The 27,077-nt window shown below is 36.4% G+C and overlaps 2 protein-coding genes across 3 annotated transcripts; both read right to left on the bottom strand.

Annotated features, from left to right (window-relative positions):
• Window positions 1-2,512: 2,512 nt before the first annotated feature.
• Window positions 2,513-11,664, bottom strand: LOC128526093 (sodium- and chloride-dependent GABA transporter 2-like). 2 transcript variants are annotated; one of them, XM_053497669.1, is made up of 15 exons: window positions 11,611-11,664; window positions 10,257-10,459; window positions 9,849-9,983; window positions 9,550-9,690; window positions 9,205-9,286; window positions 8,143-8,275; window positions 7,891-8,025; window positions 7,666-7,769; window positions 7,365-7,489; window positions 7,050-7,162; window positions 6,206-6,343; window positions 5,958-6,060; window positions 4,904-5,004; window positions 4,348-4,515; window positions 2,513-2,903 (listed from the first exon to the last, which is right to left on the bottom strand). In XM_053497669.1, exons 2-15 carry the CDS (start codon window positions 10,450-10,452, stop codon window positions 2,769-2,771), a joined length of 1,809 nt encoding a protein of 602 aa, XP_053353644.1. In that variant the 5' UTR covers window positions 10,453-10,459; window positions 11,611-11,664; the 3' UTR covers window positions 2,513-2,768. The 2 variants fall into 2 exon arrangements, with proteins under 2 accessions (XP_053353644.1, XP_053353645.1); XM_053497670.1 differs by lacking the exon at window positions 11,611-11,664 and having other exon boundaries at window positions 9,849-9,918; window positions 10,257-10,335.
• A 1,873-nt stretch (window positions 11,665-13,537) lies between these two features.
• Window positions 13,538-25,726, bottom strand: LOC128526095 (sodium- and chloride-dependent GABA transporter 2-like). The gene is made up of 15 exons (XM_053497671.1): window positions 25,647-25,726; window positions 24,246-24,451; window positions 22,555-22,689; window positions 22,130-22,270; window positions 21,928-22,012; window positions 21,701-21,833; window positions 21,282-21,416; window positions 19,398-19,501; window positions 18,889-19,013; window positions 18,667-18,779; window positions 17,316-17,453; window positions 16,684-16,786; window positions 16,433-16,533; window positions 13,929-14,099; window positions 13,538-13,773 (listed from the first exon to the last, which is right to left on the bottom strand). The coding sequence occupies exons 2-15, from the start codon at window positions 24,445-24,447 to the stop codon at window positions 13,672-13,674; spliced, it is 1,788 nt and encodes a 595-aa protein (XP_053353646.1). The 5' UTR covers window positions 24,448-24,451; window positions 25,647-25,726; the 3' UTR covers window positions 13,538-13,671.
• Between the last annotated feature and the right edge of the window lie 1,351 nt (window positions 25,727-27,077).

Below are 27,077 nucleotides of genomic sequence, written 5' to 3'. Positions count from 1 at the left end.
AGGAGGTACCAGCAGCAGCAGCAGCCGCCGAGCGCCTCGAGGAGGTCCCAGCAGCAGCAGCAGCCGCCGAGCGCCTCGAGGAGGTCCCAGCAGCAGCAGCAGCCGCCGAGCGCCTCGAGGAGGTCCCAGCAGCAGCAGCAGCCGCCGAGCGCCTCGAGGAGGTCCCAGCAGCAGCAGCAGCCGCCGAGCGCCTCGAGGAGGTCCCAGCAGCAGCAGCAGCCGCCGAGCGCCTCGAGGAGGTCCCAGCAGCAGCAGCCGCCGAGCGCCTCGAGGAGGTCCCAGCAGCAGCAGCCGCCGAGCGCCTCGAGGAGGTCCCAGCAACACCAGCAGGCCTCATGTGGAGGCCCCCCACCTTCGTCCAGTAGCCCTTATTCAAGGCTTACCGCCTTCGGAGCGACACCCCAGCACAGCGTCCAGCACCCGGCTTCGATGTCGGGCACCCACCGCGGCACGGCGGAGGAAAAGCCAGTACTGCATCGGCCGCCCGGATTGGGGGACAACACAGCACTGTCTTCAGGGGCTCTACTTCTCAGAGCAATACAGTGCTGCCCCCTCCGCCCGGCCCACAACAGCGATCTGGTGCTGCCTCCGCCACACAGTTGACTACGGGAACTAGCCCGTCGGGGTCGGGTGAAGGGACACCAGGGAAGTGCCTTGGGACCACCAATAGCGCTCCGGAGGAGCGGTTTAAGGGGGGGGGTACTGTAAGGGTCCTCCACTAGAGGTCACTGTTTTTATTTTGTAGTTCTTGTTGGCCGACTCAGTTTCCCAGCAGGCACCTCGGTCAGGTGATGCAGTGCACACCTGAACCGAGGTAGCCATCAATTAATCTATAAATAGCTGTTTAGACTGGGAAACTGGGTCGAGCATTTTTGGGAATACCACTGACTGTTATGTGGGCATTTTGGTTTGTTTTTGTTATTTGTTTAATTTGTACTTTGATTTTAGTTGTGTTGACTTGGGCTCTCTTATTGGCAATGTCTCTGTGTATGTTTTGTGTGTCTGTGTTAGTGGAGCTGATTCAGTCCTGTCCTCCTGTGTTCTTGTGGTTAGCTAGAGCAGGTAAGCAGTTAGGTGTATGTGTGGCTAGGAGCATGATTAGCTAAATGCTATGTTGAGTTTATAGTACAGTGACAGTACTAGCATGCTTCTAGCCATAGCCCCTCTGTTTCTCTAGCTATCCTGTGTTTCCTCTCCCCCGAGTTGCCCAGTGAGCCTAGCCTTTAGGTGTCCCCTAGCCTAGCCTTTAGGTGTCCCCTAGCCTAGCCTTTGATGTGTCCTGAACCTAGCCTTTGATGTGTCCTGAGCCTAGCCTTTGATGTGTCCTGAGCCTAGCCTTTGATGTGTCCTGAGCCTAGCCTTTGCTGGTCCCCTAGCTTAGCCTTTGCTGGTCCCCTAGCCTAGCCTATGATGGTCCCCTAGCCTAGCCTTTGATGGTCCCCTAGCCTAGCCTTTGATGGTCCCCTAGCCTAGCCTTTGATGGTCCCCTAGCCTAGCCTTTGATGGTCCCCTAGCCTAGCCTTTGAGGGTCCCCTAGCCTAGCCACTGGGTATCCCTTGTCTGTGTTTCCTCTCCCCCTAGCGTCCCAGGGTGCCTAGGTTTAGAGTGCGGTCCCTCCGGGCTTTGGAGTAACGACTAGCTTGTGAGTGCTGCCTCGCTTAGCCTTGGAGGGCTGCCTCGCCTAGCCACTGGGTAGTCTTTGTCTGTGTTTCTGTGCCCCTATTCCCTAGTGTGTTTAAGCTATTAGGTAAGTATAGCTTAGTGCATGTTGGGGCTGAAGACATGCTTAGCTAGGTGTATGTGTAGCTAACTGCCATGGTTAAGCAATGCTTAGCCATGTTTAGCTAGAAGCCATGCCTAGCTGATTGCCATGTCTTTAGCCCTTGTCCTGTCCCTCTCTTGGTCTCTAGTGTCTCTAGTGTCTCTAGTGTCTCCTGTGTCTCCCGTTCTCTCTAGTGTCTCCCGTCCTCCCTAGTGTCTAGTTTCAGTTCCACGCCTCGTTTGTGTCTTGTTACGTTTGTCCCCTGCCTGTGTCTCGCCACAGGACGTGTTTTGTGTCTTGTTACGTTTGTCCCCTGCCTGTGTCTCGCCACAGGACGTGTTTTGTGTTTCCTCCTGCCTGTGTCTCGTCACAGGACGTGTTTTGTGTTTCCGCCTGCCTGTGTCTCGTCACAGGACGTGTTTTGTGTTTCCTCCTGCCTGTGTCTCGTCACAGGACGTGTGTTTGTTCCCCTGTCTGTGTCTTGCCAGAGAGCCCCTGTTAGCACAAAGTTAAGTATGGTTTAAGTTTGTTTGTTCCTTTGTTTGTATCTTTATTTATACTTTGTTTAACCTTTATTAAAGACTCTTTTTTGGTTAACACCACCCCTCTGCCTCTATGCCTGCTCCTTCCGCCCACGGCGTTCAACACCTTGCCACAACACCCCAGTCATGACATTATTATAAAAAACAAACAAAATGATTGATTATTAAACCTTTTCATTAAATAATAATAATTGCTATGCAATATCAGTATTGGGAAACATAATATCTCTGGTCTTTCTATGTTCACATAGATTATGTATATCAATATACCGTATTGAATAAACAGTATTTAAGATACTGTTTATCTAATATTTATCTATTAATACATAAATGCTCACCTTTTGAATAAGTTACAGTTATAATAATGATAATAACTATAACCATAGAAATGATCTGTGATTGGCAGCCTGTTAAAGAGTGTTTCTGCGTGTGTAGAGTGGTGCGGTGACTTAATAATGCAAAGGTCATACATCTACAGGCGAGGGTTGACGTAAAGTTTGTAGATCTTTGAATGTCTCAAAAGTGCAAGAGGCGACGCCATCTTTACGTGGTTTCCGATTAAACAGATCTTCAGCAGGAGTACATAGGGTTTTCATTCTCTGTAAATATATATGTTTTTATTTAATCTCAGTTTGATAATTATAAAAAATTCATAAACCAAGTTATATTTTTTTAAATAGACCATTAAAGTAATAATTGTAAAAAATATTAGAATTCAGAGAGCTTCTTAAAAAATGTTTAAGACAGCAATATTAATCTTAAGCAGTGGTGGACTGCAATTGAATTCCTGCACTTGAGTAAAAGTAGGGATACCCTATTACTTCACTAAATGTAAACAAAGTCTTCTATTTAAAATGCCACTTGAGTAAAAGTACAAAGTACTTGCCTTTAAATGTAATTAAGTATTAAAAATAGAAGTAAGGAAATTTATTATAGATGTAAAGTTATTAATATTTTTGTGATTAGTCTTCTTGATTAGTCTATGAACCTCAAAATCAGATTACTCTCAAAATTTGCTGCCCAGACTTTATTGAGTTTTGTGGCGTGGATACACACTAAAAAAAAAAATGCTTTTGGATCACTATGGAAAAATTGCCTGCAATTTTTGCAAATTTACACACAAATCCAAACATCCCACAAAACAAAACTAAATTGACATAAACAAAGAACCAAGTCCGTACCTACAGTTCCTCTGATATAACTAAATACCATGACATGCCATTGTATTTGAAGTTGGAAAAATTCACTATGCATTATTCACTATGAGGCTATACAGTATTCACATTACCTACCTGAAGTGACTTAATTCCATTGTTTTCCCTAATGCGGCACAGATCAGATTTTAGGGCTGTCTAAACTCTGAAATCTGATGTTTTTCAGATCGTATCCAAAGGACTGTCCTATGTGGTTATGAATTGGATACGTATACGATATGTGGTCATGCAACTTGATTGAGTACATTCTGAAGAATTCTGAAATTCTTTGAAAATTAATTACTTTTTTTTATGTTGTACAACTTAAAAAAAAGTACAAATAAGGCCATGGAATTGATTCATTTTTCCAGGTGCTCAACATTGCAGGTTGTTAAAATGATTTTACTGTATAGTCGTAACATTCTGTGTTGGCTCTTTTAAATATATCTATTAGGTGCAGACAGCAGGTTAGTGCCAATCAGCCAACATAAAGTACTCAGGTTGGAAAATGAGTTGTGCTTCAGTATAGACTTTTTCATTTTAGACTAATTAAGAAAGAATGACAGATGCATTATTTTGTGGCGTAGAAAGTATTACAGTATATTCTACTTGAATTCCACAAAATAGGTAAGTACGTAATAAGTACAGTAATTCATTAAATTGACTTTGTTTATGTCCACCACCAATTATAATTAATATATTAATTTATATTTAATAATTATTTCAAAATATAGCCATTTTAATGAATAAACTGGTCTATTGAACTCAATGTGGCCCCTATTTAAGAATGAGTGGATGTGCTTCACTCTTCGTTTCATTTTAAATTTCTCTTTGTACTTTAGATATTTACCTGACTTAAAGAGCCAGGGGTCTTGCAAAATGCATACACCATCCATAAAGGCACCAGCATGGTTGAAGAGAGGGTGAAGAAGCCTCCGAGAGCATAACCCCACCAGGGGTACTCATATAGGTTCAACTTTAAAGGAGCATACTTAACCAATGAGAAGACAAACGTCCCCTGCAGGAAAAAATAAAGAGATGGCACAACGTGGGTCAGTGAAATGAATAGGGATGATAGATTTGGAGTTTAAACAGGCAGACCTTGTCTTATATAACCTAGTTTTAATGTTCTAAAGCAGTTAAAATGCTTATCTGTATTTTCAGAAAAACAGGCACTGATGACATGTCACACACAGACTAACTAAGACATTTTGATTGGAAATGGCTGATTTAATGCATGGACACTAAAGTGGATATTAGATTTTGTGTTGAAGTGGCATATATTAAATAGGTACAATTTATTCGAATATTCCATAGACCTAAACCTTAATGCAATGTCAAAAAGTCTCAACACATAAAACATATTGTTTTGTTGCTGCAGAAATGTTTCTCTCAATATAACTTACCAAACAAATAACAGGGGTCACATATTTCCAGCAGATCTTCATGTGGGGCCAGGGACGATAACCAATCATGTCTTCAACATTGTCGTATAAGCGATCTGCTCCTATAAGTGAAAAATCCCTTTAAAAAAGCAAATGCCTAGTCATAGCTTTCAATTATTACTGTATTGTTTGGAGCTAATGTTGACAGGGGCACCAAGGTTGCATGAAAAACCACTAATAATGTGTTTCAGTTTACATCTGAGGTGTCTGGTAGGACGACTTTCACACACACACACACACACACACACACACACACACACACACACACACACACTAAGGGGTTGAGAATGACTGCTGTCTGGCTCACGGATTACATCAATTGTCTAAATAACGGATTTCATTTTTGAAAAAGTAACTAAATAACTGAGTACTTAAACGGCGGACCTAACGCGTTAGATTACTCGTTACATCAAAAAAGTAATCCAAGTACTCAAACAATTTACTTTGTAACGCTTTACATTTTTATTTAACAGTCAAACTGCATAAAAAATATAATTTAATTATTTTTCTTACAAAAAAAAAACAAAAAGTGAACACTTACAAGCAAAACTAATGCTTCACATCTGTGCTTAACTTGTTATACTACACAGTAAAACAATGTACAGTATACATTACTGCACAGTGGATTTTATTTTCTCGCATATACCAGTGTAACTGGGGTCAGAGCGCAGGGTCAGCCATCATAGAGTGCCCCTGGAGGAGATAGGGTTAAGGGCCATGCTCAAGGGCCCAACAATGGCAATCTGGCGGAGCTGGTGCTTACTGTAAATTGCTGACCTTCCGATCAGTAACTCCGTGCCTTAGCCCTTTGAGCTACTTCTGCCCCTAAGCATCCTTTCCATACTACCAACTATAATAAGTATAACTGGTCAACCAATTATAGCAAATAGTATTAGTAAACACCTTTGTATTTACTATACACATGTACTACTATGCATATATGAACAACCTTAATTAAAAACATTTTTGGACATTCTCAACCCCTGTAACGTATGACACATTTGTGTATATTTACCATAAACCCATCCTACACAGATGGACTGAAGAATGGCGAAGGCCAGCAAAGTCATTCCACTGCAAGCGTAATAATCAAATAATTGAAAGATATACAGTCCACCCTTAAAGAAGAGAAAGAAGAAAAACAGAGAGAGAGAGAGAGAAAAACCACAATTCTCAAAAGGTCACAGGCATTCATTTAACACTACCATCGAATGCCATGAACAAGGAAATATAGATTTTTATTCAATAAACACAAGCTCTTACCTCTGTTACCATTACCAGGCCAACAAGGAAGCTGACTAGACAGATTAGAAGAAGTAGAATTTTACGTCGGTGTCCATTATAGAAAAACGATGGGTACATGTCTGAGATTGTTGTTACCAGGGCTTCATAATAAACAAACTGCACAAAAATAAAGTGTTCCCAAATTACAACCAATTAATTACCAAATTAAACAAAACAATAATATTCAGTATTCAGCATTAAGCTACAGTAACCAGACAATTCAGTATTTACACACAAAACCCACACACTGTGGCACGCAGTGAAATGCTTATTATGACTGTCTTTGATCAGATCTTAAAATATTCATTTAACTGAAAAAAATTAAATATGAGTAATCATAGTACAGAAAAATATAAAAGTATGGGTGGCAGCAGTAGTATAATTATCTTACCTGTGGCACTCTTTATTGTATTGTGGACAATATATTTTAGAGTGGATATAATTGCCACTTTTACCCATCAATCCCACCCATAATGAGAAAGTGAAGACAAATTTTCAAAGAATTTTGAACATTAATTAAATTTTTTTAAAGAGGTTTCTTATCCACAAAAGAACCTTTATTGAATACTTTGTAGAAACCCCTTGGTAGCAATTACAGTTACAATTATGGGTTATTAAGGATAATTATATTCATTCAAAATCAAATCCACAGCACAATAAAGGATGAAGAAGTTAAGCACTCAGAACACTTTCTAAACGCACTTTAAATGTTTATAGAGAAATATGTCTTTATGATAATATGTAGATTTCATGGTTTTACAAATACCCTTTTCACAGTAAAGAAAATACATTAAAAGTAGTACACAAAACATTGAAAACTTACCTCACTGTCCAGCCCAAGGAAAAGGATCATAATGAAGAAAAAAACTGCCCATAACTGAGGAAGAGGCATCATGGCCACTGCACGTGGGTAAGCAATAAATGCCAGCCCAGGACCTAAAGAAGTACAGACTGATGACTATACAAAGATCGAAAAAATAATTTAGACTCATAAACATATCAGTTCTAAAACTTGGCCATGTATAATGATTAATATGTTTTTAAGAGCATGTTTAGAATAAAAAAGTGAAAAGTAATTTTCATATTTATCCAGTATGGTATCTCAGCGGTAACCACTGGATCAATACATTTGCCATACCTGACTCTGCCACCAAAGAAATGTCCATTCCCTGTTCATCTGCCATAAAGCCAAGCACAGAAAAAATGGCAAAACCAGCCACAAAACTTGTCATACTGTTTAGCAAGCACAAGTACAGGCAGTCTCTGCAAACAAAAATACAAACAATCAAACATAAATTAAAAATAAATAAATAAATAAATAAATAAAGTAAGATGCAGCACATTGAATAGCACGATAATAAGTTTCCCAAGCATATTCTTTACATATACAAACCAAAGACTTAAAAAACCTTTGGTTTTCAAAAGACAAATATATTTACTTGTAACAGTTGTTGTCATATTTATTATAGCTTCCTAAAGCTGTCAGAGTTCCTGTGCATACTCCATAGGAGTAAAATATCTGGCTACCTGCATCCATCCACACCTGAAAGAAGTATATCATATACTGTACTGTATATATAAGATCTGCATTCAAAAAGTTCAACATCCAATGAAAAATGAAATAGCTTTTTAGGCCATGTCTACTGTAAATAGATTTTTGTTACCTGTGGGTCTGTGAGGCGAGTAGGATCTGGGTAGAGATAAAATGTAATACCACTAGTTGCTCCAGGCAGCGTCAGTCCACGCACTAACAGCACCATCAACATCAAATAAGGAAACGTTGCAGTGAAGTAGACGACCTGTGTGACACAGTACTCTTGCCATAAGCCAGGAAGCCTTTCATCTCCTATCATTCTATCGATCGTCTTCTGCCCTGGCCAGCACAGATTAAAATAATGTCAAGTCTATGGACTAACCTTGCCTGTAGACTTCACTCCATTAAACACACAGAGGTAGCAAATGGTCCAGACCAGCAGGAGACACAGAGCCAGCTCCCACCTCAGATTACCTATTTCTTCAATGCCACCAGACAAACCCAGAATTCTTTTTCTATAACCAAAAAAAAATTTGATCTCTATTTATCTGTGCTTTCTCATTAATTATGCGAAATATGACACTGATTTTCCTAAATAAACTGAGACATGTACAGTAGATTGGCACATACATTACCCAGACAAATAAAGGTTGCACAATCTACTATTTCATTGGACTGCCGCTGGCTGTGATTTTGGCTTTTGGCCTTGGCTGTGGTTTTAATAAGCTTATGCTACAGTATGTCATACATTTACTTCAGTCCAGAGTCGAATTAATTTCTCTCCAAGATCTTGTATTGATAATGGGGGAGTCGGCCTCTTCTCTTCTTACTCTGACGCACCCATCACTCTGGAACAGGGTAAGTCTGGACTTATCATGACTTTTTTCAAACGCTCCACAGTTCGTTCTTTATGCTCTCTAGCAAACTGAAGCCTTTTTTCCAGTTAGCCTGACTGATGAGTGGTTTTCTTAAGGCTACAACAGCTGTTTTTTTCCCAATCCTTTGAGTTCTCTTTAGATTATACTGTACATGTGGAAATAATGTTACTTTACTATTAATCACAGCCATAAGTTGTATTGTTTTTTTTTGCTTACTTCTTTTTCGATTTTAATTTCACTTCGTGTTTAAGTGATCTCCCTTCACGCACTTTCAGGATGTTTTTCTGACCATATTTCTTTGAAGATAGGGAATTACCCCAATCCTTTCAGGTTTTAATAATCTGTTTAATAAGGTGGTTTAAGAAATAAGAAGCTACTCACTGCATTGATTAAGTTAGGTAACTTGTTAATAACCTGAACCATATTAACCACTGCAGTAATTATCAAATAGAAGAGTTTTAATTTTTGCTTAGTTAATCTAGGTGGTGATTTTTTTTTTTTTTTGTCTGGGCATGTACAGTACATGTCCAGTTGTACTGTTTCCTGTTATAATTCCCAAAACTCACTCCCAGAATTCCACAACTGGGGATGTAATTTTGTCTGGAATATTATCAGTTGTGCTGTTCTTGCTAAATTCCATGCAATACTCTGTAAGACAACAACAACATAAAACACTTCATTACAAAGTTATTTGATGCCAGGAAACTGCTGTTAAAAATTGAATGTTTCAATGTTGAAAATTATAACATTATCAACAGCAAAAGTATTTGCATTCAGTAAACTTCTAGACTTTCCCTAAGAAATATTATTTGTGCATAGCTTATCATCAGCTTACTTAAAGTCTTAGAAAAGCACACAGTGTAACTTTAGATAGTTGTATGGCCAGTTAATGGCAATAGCAGCAGTATTACCTGTGTTCCAGCTATTCTTGCAGTTAGCCCATGGGAGTTCTGAGCTGAATGAGAAGAAAAGGTAGAGAAATGCCCAGGCCAGAATAATGATGTAATAGATTCCAGTGTACAGGATCACAATTTGGCTACCATAGCCCAGTCCTGAGGGGATTGGAAAGGTTAAGAATATATTGTAACTCACAATCAAATAATATTATTTATATTTTTATTCATTCATTTGTTTGTTTGATAGCATGTAGCTCTTTTGGAATTGTATCTTTTTCAAGTATTACTTGTCAGTGGGTCGTTTTTGTATTTACCTTCAAAAAGAGGGCAAATTTTCCTCCAGCATGTGATGCCACCCTGGCTAGTGTATTGGCCCAGTGATGTCTCCAAGAAGAAGAGAGGGATGCCACAGGAAAATAGGAACAGCAAGTATGGCACAAAGAAAGCTCCTTTAGGACAGAAAACCCCTCAATCTTATTACAGAAGTAACTAAACTCTCATACCAGGTATAATCCAATTAAATGATTTTTGGATTTAATTAAAAGTCAGAGAACCTGTACTTGTGACTATAATAACAACATATAACATTAATATGTCACTGTTAGATTTATAGTCAAATCAAAAAGTTGTCTTAATATATATGTTATTAGAATGCATGCAAAAAGAACTGTAGTACTGGTAAACTTTAAAGAGGCAGTGGTTTGGTAAGCAAGGGAACCTACCACCTCCATTCTTGTAACACAGATACGGAAACCTCCACACATTTCCCAGACCAACGATATGTCCTGCAACAGCCAGAATAAACTCCATCTTACTGGCCCACTGTTCTCTCTGCTGTGGTGAACCCTTGGGTGGTGCCATGGAGCCAGGTACATTCACCAGCTTTAATTTCACAGTAGGCTCAATGCTATCTTTCATTATGCAGCTGAAAATAAATAAATGAAGGGAAAACTAATATAATTATAAACATGTAGTAAACATGTATAACATGGGATTAATCACACTGTAAATGTGGGGTCTTATATGCTATTAGTAGGACCTGAACAGCATGATAACTGTAAGCTTGTCTTTCAGTGACCAAAAGTCACATGTAGTATGGTGTTATATAACTTATTAGTTAAATATATTCTTTACAAGTGTTGTGATTCTCACTATTTTTTTATACTGATTGTCACTGTTCAGGATTTCAGGAAGCCTCACTTATCCCAGTGGCCTTGGGGCAAAAGGCAGGGTACACCCTGGATGGGGCGCCAATCCACTGCAGACCACACAAGCACACACTCAATCATACACCACTGAAAATTGGAAATGGAAATGGCAATTTACCTAATCTGCATGTCTTTGCACTGTGGAGGAGAAATGAAAGTACCCAGAGGAAACCCAACAAGCACAGGGAACCCCAAGGCAATAGCGCTAACCATTAAACCACCATACAGAAAAAAATATATATAATTAAAAAATTATTTAATCAAATGTTATTTGTAAAGCACGTTTATTGATTTTTACAATAAACAATATATCATTTAAACTGTAGATTCATCAGTTATGACATTATATTGTTGACTGGCCTTATATTGTTGTACAATAAATGTAGTTGTCAGGTTGTTGTGAGGTCTCTCATAATAAGTGTTGATTTTCTAACGAGATATTGAATTGAAAAAGTAAATTAAATAAATGAAATGCTCAATAAACTGTATACTTTTATCTGCACACCTAACCTTATTCCCACAGTCACACAGGGTCATGAGATTCTTTACTTTCCATGAGAGTCAAACGTAATCCCAGACCCACATGTTTTGTAAATGAATAGTTATATATAAAAAGAGGTGTAATGTTAATAATAATAAAAAATATATATTCAACTAATAATCAATTTAATCAATTTGAGCCACAGTTTCGTAAAGCAGTACACCAGTTGGTTCTGCTGTAAATCATCCATAGCATGAATCTTCTTTTTTATACAAGTAAAATGTAAAAGAAAAATATGTCAGTAATAGAACGTGGAACAATAAAATTATGTTTCTTTTCTGCTGCTTCAGTTTATTGACAAATAGAAGAAGTGTAATCAAAATTTACCTGAAATTCTGTAGACATCTGTCTTACTGGTATGTCTCTGAATATGGTTGAGTCGTTTTAAAGCAATAGATCTTGAATGATATGTTGAAACAGCAGGAACGAGAAGAATTGAGGTGGAGCTTAGAGCTCTAAAGACAGAGGTAGATTTGAGGCTTTAACCTGAATCTGCTTTTGCTTTTTCCCCATCCATGACAATGGTATGGATTTAGAAAAGACATGCTGACCTTAAATCGGCATTTCCAGTCCTAAAGGCTTTTTTTAATCATTTCAGTATAATGGAAGATGCGCCTTATTTGTGGTCCATTGGGAATTTAAAAAAAGTATACTCTGTACACCTCTGTTTCCACCATTCTTTTCTCTCTTTTCTTTCTTGATGTTTCTTTGATTTAACCACACACGCCTCTTGTTCTTAATCAAAATCTGTTCCTCTATTGAATTAGGCGAAACCTGATATAATCGCCACTCCTCCATGCCCCTTATTTAAGCCTGTAAAACCTGTTTCTTTTCTTTTTTTTTCAGTAGACCATTCAGGAAGTACAAGGCAGTATTTGGTTTTTACACTACCAGAATGAAACTGCCCAATCATTTGTTAATCTCTATACCTAGTGTCTGAAAAAAAGAAACCTTCTGTTGAACAACAATGGTGGGAAAAGCACTTTGTTTTCAGGTTTTCAAATGACTTATTTACCTTCGACTGGAAGACCATTAACCTACACCAGTGTGCAAACAGCACTAAATTCTGCCCTCTAGTGCTCTAATATTGTAAAAAAAAAAATTTTGAATATTTTCTTTTGTTAATACTGTATAGTGTTTTTACACTATGTTGTTTAAGACCAGTGGTTCTCAACTGTCCTGCACATTTTAGTGCTTCGTCAGCTCCCAGGATAACTGATTCAACCAATCACATAATCAGCTCTTTCTTATTCAAGTGCATGTGGTAGAGCAGGGATAAACACTGCAGGGTAGTGGTCTTCCACGAATGAAAGACATTGCTTAAGATTGTGCTGAAACTGCAGTTAAACTTATTCAGTGGAATTTCATCTTAGATTATAGGCTTGCACAAACATTCCGATTTATTTTTCAATTTTCCTTGAAACAAATTTGTTTAACTATTCTCCATTCTGTTTGCCATTTGAATAATAATTTTATCATGATATATTTAAAAAATATATCAAATACATATGCGGATTTAAGACTGGCACAAAACCTTACTAGACATTTTTATACTATGTTTGTTTGATTTAATTTTCTTGCTGTCTGCATACACTTGAACAATAAGTGCCTTGTAGTTTTTATTTGTTTGTTTGCTTGTTTAAAGGTCATTTGGGAAAGGAGTATTTTCCTTGTGCAGTGATGGCTATATATTTACAGCTGAATGTTGTTGTGTAGACACTAAAGACATAAATCTCTGTCTCTATGCCTGCTTTCTCTTGCTTCTCTTTTTTGTCAATCGTGCAACTAACATGAACATCCATGCAGGCGTTCCCACCAATGTCTTAACCTAAGGCTTGAGCCCCCACCTTGAATCTTTGGGTTTTAATTTTAGTACCTGATTCCTCCAACTCTTCCACCAATTACTTTGTGGTTGGTTTGGGGTTCAGTCTAAACTTTCAGACTAAAGTCTGTTCATCATTTAGGGTTAACTTGTTCTAACTTGTTGAATGGTGTAGTGTGTGTGTGTGTGTGTGTGTGTGTGTGTGTGTGTGTGTGTGTGTGTGTGTGTGTGTGTGTGTGTGGTCCTATAATTTATTTTTTTTTTTTATATATAGATTTTGTTTAAAAAAACCTACAAAAATGGCAGTAATTATACATATACAGTAATATGTTTACTTACCAAAATGTCACTTTACATTCTTTTATACTTTAAATGTAAGACAATCTGTTTTTACTGTACACAACTTAAAACACTCTTAGCTTGTCCATCAAACATTTTTAATAAAACTGCTTAATACATGGAGCATGTAAAATTATAATTCGAGAGCTGATGCACAATGAGTTAAATAGACTACCACCCTACAATAAACAAGTACCACAAATCATCATGATCATCATGGTTTGGCTTCAAGGATGTTCTGGCTTTTGTGGTAAAGCTGTAAAGCCAGTAAAAGTTGAACCATTTGTCCCGTTGCTTGAGGTCAGAGGTGTGCAGAGAACATGTAGTCGCTAAGGATGTTCAATGGATATAAAATTAAATAGGCAGTTTTAAGTCATAATTAATAAGTTTCTTATGGTAAATAAATACAGTAAAAAGGAGTCTGTGAACAAACTCTGTCACAATGTAATCTTTGTTCTCATATTTAGTCTGGAATGGAACATACCTGTCTCAATGAGCCACTGGAAGTGAGAAGAGCATAAATCATCCAAAGAGGAACCAATAATGTTGAAGAAAGTGTGAAGTACCAGCCAACAGCGTAGCCCCACCAGGGATATTCAATTATATTGTTAAACTTCAGAGGAGTGAATTTAACCAGAGAGAAGATAAATGTCCCCTAAACGGAAACAATATTTGTCAAATTTAAGATCATATTGTCTGTACCTTTTATTATTTTTGTCATTTCTGTTGGGTTTGTGCTATTTGTCTGTTCAGAGAAGAATGAACCCCCTGTCAATGTTGTCAGAAGAGCACACTAGGGGCGCAGAGTCTCGTAAGGTTTTTGGACTTTACTAAGAAATTTTGTATTGTAGTTGTAGCACAAAAACAATTAAATAAAATAAATTCTTCTTATTCTTATTCTTATTCTTATTATTATGCAAAATATCTGTACAGCAGAAACTAAGGCAGCATATTATGTAAAAGACCACTTTCAGGCAAGCACACAAAAAAACCTCCAAAAAAAACAGGTTTTGTATGCATGAAAAAAAGAAGCAGGTGTAACAAGTTCCTCAGAAGGACTATGGCTGGCTATGCTGAATGTTCAGTAAACCTAAGCAGCTAATTTCCTTATAAATTGTCCCTGAAACTGTATTTTAAGCAAACTGTCATCACATCAATTATTGACTTTGTTTCATTAATAACTGAACACTGTTGAGGCAGTAAATAAAGTAATTTAGGTAATGAGTTATCAGGTATGCTAATGTAATTGCTGCATGGCTTTAAATACAAACATTGCACTGAAAAGTAAAAAAAAAAAAAAAAAAAGAGACAAATCAAATATTAGGATAGTATTTATTAATTGATAATGATCAAAATAAGCACGATTTTTCAAAATCAAATTATGTTTAATATGTTTTGAAAAATCCTTTTAAACATAGTTTAACATACTGTTTAAATATGTTTCAGCCTAGACTGCAAAGCAGTATAAACATTACTTTAAAGTGTCTATAGCTGGAAAACATGCCATGCATTCTTTTGCTCCTTGTAGTAGCATAATATCAGTTTAATTTACTGTTTAATTATGTTTTTATTTTGTTGCGAATGTTAAAAATAAATAACTTAATTCATTAATTCATTAAATTAATAAATGCAGTAAATCTAGCATGTAACAATAAATCATCACTGAGCTACACTGTGAATGTATATATGCATACAGGTTCTTAACAGAAATGAAAGCAGTGGATTTAAATGAAAATAACAGCTGGATGCCTAATCAACTCTCTGAAGGACTGAATAAAGGAATAAAACTTAATCCGAGATTTGGAGTCTGACTTAATTTCCCAAAGAACAGTGCAGCCTACACCGCAGCCCAATTACGACATGGACTAAGACTCACACCAACATTCACAGTCACCTGATTACAAATCATGTACACCTGAGTTCACATACATTAACACACTCAAGCACTCAAAATGTTTATACACGTTTATATCGTTTTATATTTCAGCCTCATTCCAACAGATACTGAGCTTTTGATAACTTTACATGCAGTCCTGGGTTTTGAGTCTGTTCTCATTTCCTTGTTTTTGTCCTGTTTTGTCTGTTTGCTGGAACTAAGAAACAAATTATAAAAGAAATAGCTGACAACAAATGCTAGTATGAATTAATCAGACTGTGATGTAAAGCATGAAATGATCCCTGCTTACACCACGTAATTTGAGTAAAAAAAATAATTTTGGTGATATAGTAAAGTGCAGGTAAATTTGTTTGTTTGTTTTACTTTATAGCAGTGATTCCATTAGTATGCGCTTACACAAGTGTCATTAGTGATGTTCCTTGCTAATTTTTCAGACAAAACAGTCTTATGTGTGTGCGCGAGCGTAAGTTGACACCAAGCCGGTTCATACACTCTCTCGGGACGGGAGGGGCTTCACACACACACACACACACACACACACACACACACACACACACACACACACACACACACCGTAAAACACTTGAACGGAAACACTTATCAGTCGGGAATTCTTTTCATTTTTTTAAAAGGTAAAATGCAAGTTAGTTTGTTTCATTTTTGCTTTATATTTTGTGTTAGTTATTTTAATGTATTTATTTTTTTGAGCTGTGGAACAAATAATTTAAGTTTCTTTCATTATTTTTTATGGGTAAATTACATTTGGTTTACGAGTGTTTTGGAATACAAGCCCACTTCCGGAATGAATTATGCTCATAATCCAAGGTTCCACTGTATAGGTATTTGCTGAATGAAACTCCAAAGATTTATCAGTTGGCAAACGAATTTTAATTTTACTTATAATTTGCATTGCTTAATGCCATGTAAGTACTTGGTCCCAAGGGTCATAAAATAAATACGTATTGCTTCTGTCTTGCAACATTTTTTACATGAAGCCATGTTTACTAAATTTACAGGCCCCAAGTCTATCACTAGCAGCAGACAATGTTTTTTCTAACCAAAAAAGACAGAACACATTTTAAGGTACTTACAGTGCAGACTAGAGGAATAATGTATTTCCAAGAGTACTTTATTAAAAACAGTGGTCGATAGCCTATCATGTCCTCAATATTTTCATATAGATGATTGGCCCCTATGAAAAAAAAAAGTAATAAATTTTCATGACCGTCCTTAACCTACAGAATATTTTACTCACTATATACTGTACTTACCTTTTTGGAAACTTAATCGCCAGCCCATAAACATGCACTCTTCTCAAACTACAAAAGCTTTATGTACTCACCATACACCCACCCTATACACACTGACTGCAGAATGGCGAATAACAGAAGTGTCATCCCACTGCAGCAATAGTAATCAAACAACTGGAAAATATACAAGCCGCCCTGAAGGATGAAACTGAGAGTCAGAATATGGGGCTTGACTTAATGAAAAAATTTATGAACCTTGGTGAGGAAATGTCTGCTAAATTAATTTTAATTGTATTATGTTTACAAGAACTTTTTAATCTAATATTTAATCTAGTATGTAGTATATCATTTAGAGCAGGTCCTGGAGGAATCCTACGCTAAAAATTTTACGCAATTCTCTGAATTTTTTTCCCATTCCGCCTGTTAATTAGTTGATTAGTGGAGCTGCGATTTAGACAAAAAAGTTTTGATTAAAAAATTTGTTCTGGGAGCTGAGAATACACTAATATGTGCAGAACAGAGGGTCCTCCAGGAGCAGGGTTGCAAACCACTACTTTAGAGACACTATTAACACTATTAATAGAACTAATGAGAATTTCATTATGGAATTTTGTAGACTTCAGTATATCTTACAGTACATATTTACATAGTTCACATACAGTAATCTATACTAGTAGAGTGCAAGATGACATTTTATCTAGGGTAATGAAAAAATCATAATGACCTCTGTTACCATAACCAGTCCAATGAGAAAACTCCCAAAACAAATGAAGAGCAAAGAAAATTCACGCCGATAACCACGGAGTAAATAGGAAGGGTAGAGATCAGTTATAGCTGTCATTAATGTCTCCAATCCCACAAACTAAACAGAGAGGTGCAAAACAGAAAAACATATAAGAATGTACTGTCACATATTTTACACATTTAAATATGGACAATCATAAAGAAAGTTTTAGATCCACATTTTTTCCACAATTGGTTATGTTTCACAGTCAACTTAAATTGATCTGTTTTCCCCTCAGCATTTGACACACAATTCTCCACAATGACAAAGCAAAAAGGTGTGTGGAATATTTTGTAATTCATAAAAAAAAAGAAAAAATGACGAAATATCCCATTTACAGTGCATAAGTATTCAAACTCATCACCTAGTACCACATTGTTGGGAGCAATGACAGTCTCAAGATTCTTCCATTCTTCTTAGTAGAAATATTCAAGATTAAATTATTTTCTTGTTGAAATATAAACTGACACTCCAGTATGGGATTCAAAGCATTCTGGATGTTTTCAATTAGCTCTTTATTTTCTGCATCCATTTTCCCTCTATGTTGAATAGTCCCCAATCACAGAAGAAAAAAAAAAACATTCCCAAAGCTTGATGTACCACCATGTTAGATGTTTTTAACTCCTAGCAAGTTGTTGTGTCTTTTAGTGGAGAATGGCTCTTATCTGTCCGAGGCCTGATTAGTGGAGTGCTGCTGTGATGATTGTCCTTCTATAAGGCTCCCCGTCTCCACAAGGGAACTCAGGATCTCATGTATAGTAACCCCTGGGTTATCCTTCTTGATGACCAAGGCCTTTTGTCTCTGATTACTGATTACTCAGTTTGGCTGGGCAGCAAGTCTCTTCCATTGGAGAATAAGGGAGGCTACCATGGTTTTGGGCACTTTCAATGCTGCAAAACATTTTTAGTATCCTTTCCCAGATCTGTGTCTTGACACAATGCTGTCTTAAAGATCTACAGATACTTCTCCTGACCTTATAGCTTTGTTGTCTACACCATTTACAGTGGCACATTATATGAAGAGGTTTGTGCCTTTCCTAATTATGTCTGAATGCTTATGTAAATGAATGCTTATGAACAGTAAGTATTACCAAATTATCATTTAAATGGGATAAAATAACGAAACACTCCAAACACCTGTTGCATTGTCATTGTGACTATTATGTGTAGAATGACGAAGGGAAAAAAGGATTTGAATCCATTTTAAAATGAGCATGAAACATAACAAAACATGTCCTTTCCATAGCCCAGTAAATAAGACTGCATTTAAATGAACGTTTCTTTTACTGACCTCAGTGTCCAAGCCTAACAGAACTACCATAAGAAAAAAACAAAAGGCCCATAGTTGTGGAAAAGGCATCATTGCAACTGCCCTGGGGTATGCAATAAAAGCCAGCCCTGGACCTAGGGAAACAAATTATACTGTATGTAAATGACATTTTGCTCAATACTTCAAAATTTCTGTACAGTACATGTTGGTTGGAATTAGTAGATAGATTATAACTTTAGTTACCTGACTCTGCCACTGTTGAGATGTCTGTGTCCTGCTCATAAGCCATGAAGCCCAGCACAGAGAAGATGGCAAAGCCAGCAACAAAACTGGTGGTGCTGTTCAACAGGCAGAGATAAATACAGTCCCTGCAAAGCACAGATACAAAAAGCTATCATTGACAATCTGAGCTATCTGGTTATATGTACAGATAATTAATAAAAATTTACAATGAAATTCCACAAAACCCCCTCCCCATTTAGAAAGTATGAATTATTTTCTTTTACATAGTTTTACATACAGTAGTTGCATGTGTGTTTGTGCTGTAATGAAGAAAGTAAGTATTGACTGATGCCTAGCACACATGACAATTATAGTTATGTGGAATGTTTATAAACTTTAATAAACTGCATGACTTCAAATTAAGGAAACTGCCTTAAGTATTTTGGCAGTCCCTATAGTTTTTCATGAACAATTATTAGGCTTTAAGTAAATTTTTAATTTTATAATTTTGAATGAGCTTATTTTCTCACTTGTAGCAGTTGTTTTTGTATTTGTTGTAGCTTCCTAGAGCAGCAAGGCAGCCCATACAGAGAGCATAAGAGAAAAAAATCTGTGTTCCAGCATCCATCCACACCTACATGTCATAAAAGCGAAATCACTCAGTAGTCATTTGCAGTGTAACATAGAAACTCTTTTATGCCCTATTGATGCTACAGATCATATTGTTTTACTGAACATGGCCCGTTTTCCCAATAATGCACATTCTTAGCGTGCTAAGGAGACTCTTAAGATACAGTATATCTTATGTAGGTTGTTTACTTGTGTTCCCCGAACTGTCCCTTAAGAGTCTTCTTAAGTTGCTGCCCCTTACGTCCAACGTTACAAGGCGCTGTCTACAGTGAAGGTACAGAATTAGCTGACATTGATTGACCTAGGAATTGATTTTTCACTCCTTTTGCATGACAGCGTTAAGAAAGACAGCACTTATTGCAGCACTTACTCTATGCAAATTAAACATTGTACAAAACTTTTCCAATAACGTTTATTTTTGAAGACTTGTTTGTACCAGAGTACCGACACTAGTCTGAGATAGAAATTATAAGTGGTTTAAAAAGGTTTGCTGTGCTTGAGGCAGAGCAGCGGCGAGAGAAGCTGTGTTCCAATCTTGCGACCTGAGTTCACTACCCATTGGATAAATCAAGATTAATCAGCAATATGACATTTTAGCTTAAACATCCAGTTAACTTTTGACAGAGATATTCTATTGTGTAGGCGTATACAACTTTAGGAGAAGCATGTCAGTGGTTGGGGTTGTATAGCGCACTTATGGAATGAATACGATGAAAAGACAGAGAAGACATTATAATCACTCAGAAAAAAATAATGGATACAGGGTTTGAAACTCCCAAGTTTATTTTCTCATTTAACTAAATCAAATTTCATCATAAAATTAAACATGTCAAAAGAAAACTCCATCCTAATGATGGCTAATGATCAATAAATCATCTTTTAAACAAAAAGCAGCAAGCAGCTGGACATCGGGACATAGAGCGCGTTGACCTGGCACGGGGGTCTGAGCAGGTCAAGAAGCTTCATAATCTGATGCCTTGGAAGGCAAAACTTAATTAAAATAGCCACCTCAGGGACCGCAAAATATGAAAAGGGCTGAAGTTTTGCCTAAAGAAAAAATTTATAAACCACACAGCTCCATGGACGGCACCGTCTTCGGTTTAGCACAACAACACGCTGTATCGCTGCCATATCTGTTGCTTTCTGGATGCCACCATGATTACCCATTATAGTATACGATCTTAGCCACTTAGAGCCAAATTGTTTGCCACCTGTTCAATATTAAAAGTAATTGCCAATTTTAATGCATTAGTCACATTATGAAATAGGCTAACTAAAAGTCAATCTATTAGTTCTAATATTAAATAAAATAAAATTATGAAACAAGCCTAAAGTATATTCCATCATTAATACGACTTTGATAACATGCCATAATGTGCATGCATACACTGCTGATTTATAAAGACTGCTGCTCAGTGGCGGCATCTAGCGTCTTGAGCTGAAACAACGCTAAGAGTGAGGTCCAGACCAACCTTACAAATGTGTGACTTACCTAAGATATACTTAGAGTATAAACGTTTCGGGAATCGCGTCATAACGTTAAGAGAGACATTAAGGTATAACTTAAGAACTACTTAGCGATAAGAAGCTTTCGGAAAACCGGGCCCATGTTGATTAATTGAGCTCAAACAAGTGAGGATTAAACTAAGAAATCTGGAATGAACAAGGTATAAAAAATCTATGAACTATCCGTTATTATTTGAACATGGTAAAATCATGAATATGTTTATCCCTGTCCATTGGCATGTCATATTAAGCTTAGTCAGAAATTTTCTGTATTCTACCTGTGGATCGGTGAGACGTGTAGGATCTGGGTACAGGTAAAATCTGATGCCATCAACAGCTCCAGGTAATGTGACCCCACGTACCAACAGCACCATCAACATCACATAAGGAAAAGTAGCAGTAAAATAGACCACCTGAAAGAAAGGAAAAACAACTGATAATTCCAAATCTTTAACATTCAACCACCTGCTTTTGAGTTATCAAGCTAATGGCAATCTGGAACAAGCAAACATATGGACAAGACGAATAGATAGAGTAAAGGGAAAAATATATATATATATACTTCCTCTCTCAGTGAAATGGTTCAGTTCAATATAATTTTATTTGTAAAGTGCTTTAACAATGGTCACTGTAAATTGCAAAAGTTGAATTTAATATCAATACCTTCTGAGTAAGTGTAATGAGTAAATTCTCTTACTTTGCCTGTAGATTTTACTCCCTTCCACACACAGAAGTAGCAGATGATCCAAGCTAAAAGGAGACACAGAGCCAGCTCCCATCTCACATTGCCCAGATCACCCATACTTCTTGTTAGATTTAACACTCTCCTCCTGAAAAACACAAACAATACTTGAGCTGTTACCTTTTGATTCATGCGATAATACAGTTACTTTATTGTCAGTACATTATAAAATAAAACTTTACTCCCAGAATTCTTCAGCAGGTGAAGTTGCATTTTCTGGTATACTCCAGTTGCTTAATATTTGTTTATCAAATTCAACACAGGTTTCTGTTAAGGATATTAAAAAGAAAACACAGCTGAATGTTTAAGACTTGTTTCAAGTATAGCACATGCACATGGTCACTGTACTACTTAAACCTGTTTTGTATGTTTTGTTATGTGTACCAGTGTTCCAGGCATTGTTGCAGCTAGCCCATGGTAGCTCAGAGCTAAAAGAAGAAAAAAGATAGAAGAATGCCCAGGCCATGATGATAATGTAGTAGATAACGCAGTACAACAGGACCACTGTGGTTCCATAGCCTAGGCCTACAGAATAGCAGGTGAAAAGATAAAACGTTCATAAAAATCAAATGTACACTAAGGACAGCTTGCGCAATAGTTTGTCACAAATGAGATGTTTTAGTATTAATTTTAAAGATATATTGTAGCAGTCATCTCCCTTATGGCATATTTGCACATATTGCGTATATTGGTTTGCTCTTCACTTAGGGATATTACCCCTTGCCCTGGCTAAGGAGATATCTAGACAAAAAAAAACAGTAGACATTAACTTGCTGGATGTTTTTAAGGTTAAAAGCATAAAGACTCACCTTGAAACAAAGGGCAGATATTTCTCCAGCAGGTGATGCTACCTTGACTTGTGTACTGACCTATTGATATCTCCAGGAGGAACAGTGGAATTCCACAGGCAAACAGGAATACCAAATATGGTATTAAAAACACTCCTGAGAAAAACAGACACAACCAAACTGATTTCTTAGCATAATAGTGATATATCTGCGAAATCTACTCTTCTGCACCTCACAGGTTGCACCACACCTCACTCCCAAGAATATAAATAGCTAATACAAATTACATTTAAGCAGCCAACAATGACATGAGAAACATTGCATTCTGGATGTACATTTGTTTTCTTTACAAGACCTTATACCCATCCAGTGTTGATTGTTTTGTCAGCTATCTTTCCTTCTCTTATCCCCCCGCATTAACTTTATTTATAATCAATGTTAATATGTTAATTTTATGTGATGTTAATGTTTCTTCATCAGGGACTAGAAGAGTATACAGATAATGCAGGAAAAAAAAGTTCTGCATAGAAACCTCTTCCAGACTGCTCAGGATTTCAGGCTGATGCAATGGTTTACATTTTAACAAGACAACGACGCAAATCATAGCACCAAGAATTTTTTTTTTTACAAGTCAAAAATCTAAATTAGTTCTGAGTACACAATTGTTTTGCATAGCCATTAAACAATCATTATAAAGGGGGGAATAGGAATTTAATAATTTGCACTCCTTCAAGTTTGGTTAGATTTGGTAGCTGTCCTGTAGTTTTGCAAATGGAGGCTCTTTGTCAGTTGATTGCTTTGTACTAATAGTGCAAAAATAAAATGTAAAAAAATATGTGGGTGACATATTATAATTAACATTAAATCACTGTATAACTGTACTGCGTATTTTACACACACACACACACACACACACACACACACACACACACACACACACACACACACCTCTTTATTTTATTATTCTTAAGCCACAATTATTGTCACATTACTTCATATATGTAAAAGATCGATCATATGGTAAAGTAGTGTGAATATGTTTATCTCTGTAGGACAACAACAGATGAAATAAAAACAACATAGAAAAATTTCTTATTATTTATATCAAAATAGATTATCTGATTTTGGATTCGTCGACACAAGTGCAAGGTTTCTTTTACTTAAAATGAAGTTTGAAACTTACTTAAGATGTTGACAACTTGTTGCACAGTTATAATTTGCTGATCAAATGCATTTTTTAATGCATAACTATGTGCAATAGACTGAGGTATTATTGGATAGATTTTTAATGTTTAACAGAAAGATGACTTATTAACGGCAGTACGGTGACATAGCATTGTGGCCTCACATCTCCAGGATCAAGGGTTTGATTTCCACTTCGGGTCTGTGGTTGTGTGGAATTTGCATGATTTCCCCATGCTTGGGAGGTTTCTTTCAGGTGCTCTGGGTTCCTCCCTCAGTCAAAAGACATGCAGAGATTTTAAATTGAAATTTGCCATATTGTGTGTGCATGTGTCTGTGCGCATCCTGCGATAGGTGGGCATCCCGTCCAGGGAATAACCTGTCTCGTGCCCAAAGTCTCCTAGGATAGGCTCCAGGCCTCCCGTGTACAGGATAAAGCAGTATAGAGAATAAATAAAGGATTTATTAGCTTCTTAATCATTTGCTAAGGATTTTTAATCAGAAATATAATGATCATTCTGTACACCTACCACCTCCATTCTTGTAGCACAAGTAAGGAAACCTCCACACATTTCCTAGGCCGATGATTTGTCCAGCAACCGCCAGGAGAAATTCTGTTTTACTCGACCATTGCCCTCTTTCTTTAGTTTGCCCCTTTTTATTAGTTCTTCCTGAGTTTGAGATTGACTCTGGATTAGACAGGTCCAACTCTGGAGTACTATGTTTTGCCATATCACTGCAAGAAGATAAAAGCAGCTTTTTAAGCATCTGTACCACATATTACAGGGGCATAAATGAAAAACTTTGAATAGAATGTAATGGAACCCTATTGAGGTCACAGAGTTAAGCACCGTCTCTAAATTAGTTTTAGTGTATATTTAAATTTGGCAAATGTTTTACTTACTGTAATAAAATCAAATGATTTGAATAAAATGTCAATGAGAATATAAAAATATACATACGCATTGTACTTTACATTAACTTATTTTTCATGTTTCCTTCCTTTTATCATCTATACAATACTGTTATCTGTTAGTTTTACAGTATATTTTAGTTGGCCTGAACTGCACTCAATCCACAGCAAGTGGTGCTTGACCAAGGCCAGGAAGATCGTGAAGGACCTCAGCCACCTTAACAATGGACTGTTCTCTCTGTTGGGGTCAGGAAAGCGATTCCGCTCCCTGAAGGCCAACACATAGAGACTGAGGTGAAGCTCCTTCCCACAGCCTACGTATATCGACTCTTAATCACCACATAGGACTTAACACTCTGATCTACAAACCTCACTACACCACACATTACATATGGCACATTTGCTCACCACAGAACTGTGAATTTTAAACTGTGACTTTTGCACATTACTTTGCACATTCTGCATATTGTCTTGCCTATAACTTGTCATGGTTTCTACATTCCACTTCTACTCTTCTTTAGTTTACTAAATTTTATTAAATTTTTTATATATTACTATTTTAATTTTATTATCTTATTTTTTATTTGTACATAATGTACAAAAAATGTAAAAGTTCTTTTTACAGCCAAAGTTTTTTCCCCATATTTTTCTATATTCCCATTTTTTTTAATTCTCATATTTCATCCCTTATATTCTTATTGAGAAAGCTACTTTTCTTATTTTTAAGTTTTTAGGTCATCAGCAGTTGTATAAGCATTCCACTTCACATCATACTGTGTATGACTGTGTATGTGACAAAATTAAAATATCTTTCAATTTCATTTGACAACAATTTTTTTTTTACATTTTCAGAACACTGCCATGTCACAATCTTATTCTTATATTATACATACATTATAATATTATAATGTGTATATGAACACTTTTAATAATTAAGTTACTAAAATTATTATTGAGCATAATTTCTATTATTATAAATGCATGATTAAACAAGAAAATTGCAAAAGGCTCAGGCTACCTGGTGGATGCAGTCAGTAGTTTAAGATGATGGACAGGTTTCTCTTCTCCTAAATGTTTAAAAAAAAAAAAAAGTGCTGCTCAGCTTCCCTGGTACGGTATAAAACATTAGCTGCCTCCTACTGTATTTTTCATAATATAAGGATCCTGGTTAATGAAGTAGGTGGGTACAATAGGTTCAACAACCTTTTATCTAAAAGACATTTGCTCATTTGGCAGCCCCCCTTTATTTAAAGCAGTTGTCAAAGTTTTTTATGCTTTTTAATTACATAAGAAGTAATATTTTGACTAATGACAATCAGTATCTTTAAAAGAAGAGTTTCATCAGTATATATATATATATATATATATATATATATATATATATATATATATATATATATATATATGAGATAAGACATTATTACTTTTATATTCATGTTTGAATGCTAACAGGTCACACCAAGAAAAATAGAAGTGCATTTCTCACAATTTTAATCTGCTAATAAAATGCATTTGTTAACACAAAACTATTTGTAAAAAAAATATTATATATTAGCCATTACTGAATAAATTTATAATGATTAACTCAAAGATGACTTATTGATGACAGTACGGTGGAGTAGTGGTTGGCGTTGTGGCCTTGCACCATCACAGTAAAAGGTTTGATTCTTGTCCTGGGTCCATTTATGTACGCATTCAGGTCAAGTGGGGTATATGTTGGACATTTAAGTTTTCAATGCATTCAAGATATCATGTGAAAATCAGCATCCAATAACTGCAATTTTCTGGAATGTTGCGACACACCTCTGGTCAGGAAACAATACTTTTAATTGGTCTGAGCGTGCATGATCTATTGTAAAAGGAAGTTTGCCCAGTAAAAGCACAATATTCAGTGACATGTGACAAATAACATTATTTATTAGGCAAGTATTTGTTTTTTCGAAAGAAAAACTTTTTAATGCTAAATCAGTTTGGCAAAGTGGCAAAGTATGATTAGGTAATGTGGGACATTGATTTATACTGCATTTTTTATGTTTAATGACAATAAAAGAATGTTTGCTGGAGACTCAATTTAATAACATGCACACATGCACAGAAATGCCAAACAGCCTAAGCTGCATGTGTTAAAAAGGGAACCAGAGTACCCAGTTTTCCATGCATGCAGACCTGAAGCAAGAATCAAACCTTCAACCCTGGAAATCATAACCCTGGGACTACAGTGCTAACCACTTTGCCTCTGAGCAAACACAATTTACTTAAAAAATAAATAAATGTTGAAGTCTGATATGACAATGATTAGTATTCATTTCGATATCACCAACCCATGATCAATGGTTATTCTTCTTTTAAATGTGATATTTGCATAATGGTTAATTTGCAATAAAAAAAGACATTTTAAAAAATTTACAACATACTTTGATTAGCTTTAAATAACATGATGCATGCTGTA

This window comes from Clarias gariepinus, chromosome 6 (assembly GCF_024256425.1).
Source record: "Clarias gariepinus isolate MV-2021 ecotype Netherlands chromosome 6, CGAR_prim_01v2, whole genome shotgun sequence".
Taxonomy (NCBI): domain Eukaryota; kingdom Metazoa; phylum Chordata; class Actinopteri; order Siluriformes; family Clariidae; genus Clarias; species Clarias gariepinus.
This window is presented reverse-complemented; position numbering and strand designations above follow the sequence as displayed.

Excerpts from the sequence above, each read along its gene's own strand:
- LOC128526093 (XM_053497669.1), bottom strand. The coding sequence starts at position 10,452 with ATGAAAGATAGCATTGAGCCTACTGTGAAATTAAAGCTGGTGAATGTA. Across the intron at positions 9,287-9,549 it reads CAAGAATAGCTGGAACACAG|AGTATTGCATGGAATTTAGC; the intron begins GTAATACTGCTG and ends GTTGTCTTACAG. Across the intron at positions 4,516-4,903 it reads TGACCCCTGTTATTTGTTTG|GGGACGTTTGTCTTCTCATT; the intron begins GTAAGTTATATT and ends TTTTTCCTGCAG.
- LOC128526095 (XM_053497671.1), bottom strand. The coding sequence starts at position 24,447 with ATGGCAAAACATAGTACTCCAGAGTTGGACCTGTCTAATCCAGAGTCA. Across the intron at positions 16,534-16,683 it reads GTGTATAGGGTGGGTGTATG|GGGCCAATCATCTATATGAA; the intron begins GTGAGTACATAA and ends TTTTTTTCATAG. Across the intron at positions 13,774-13,928 it reads CCAGTGGCTCATTGAGACAG|CGACTACATGTTCTCTGCAC; the intron begins GTATGTTCCATT and ends GAACATCCTTAG.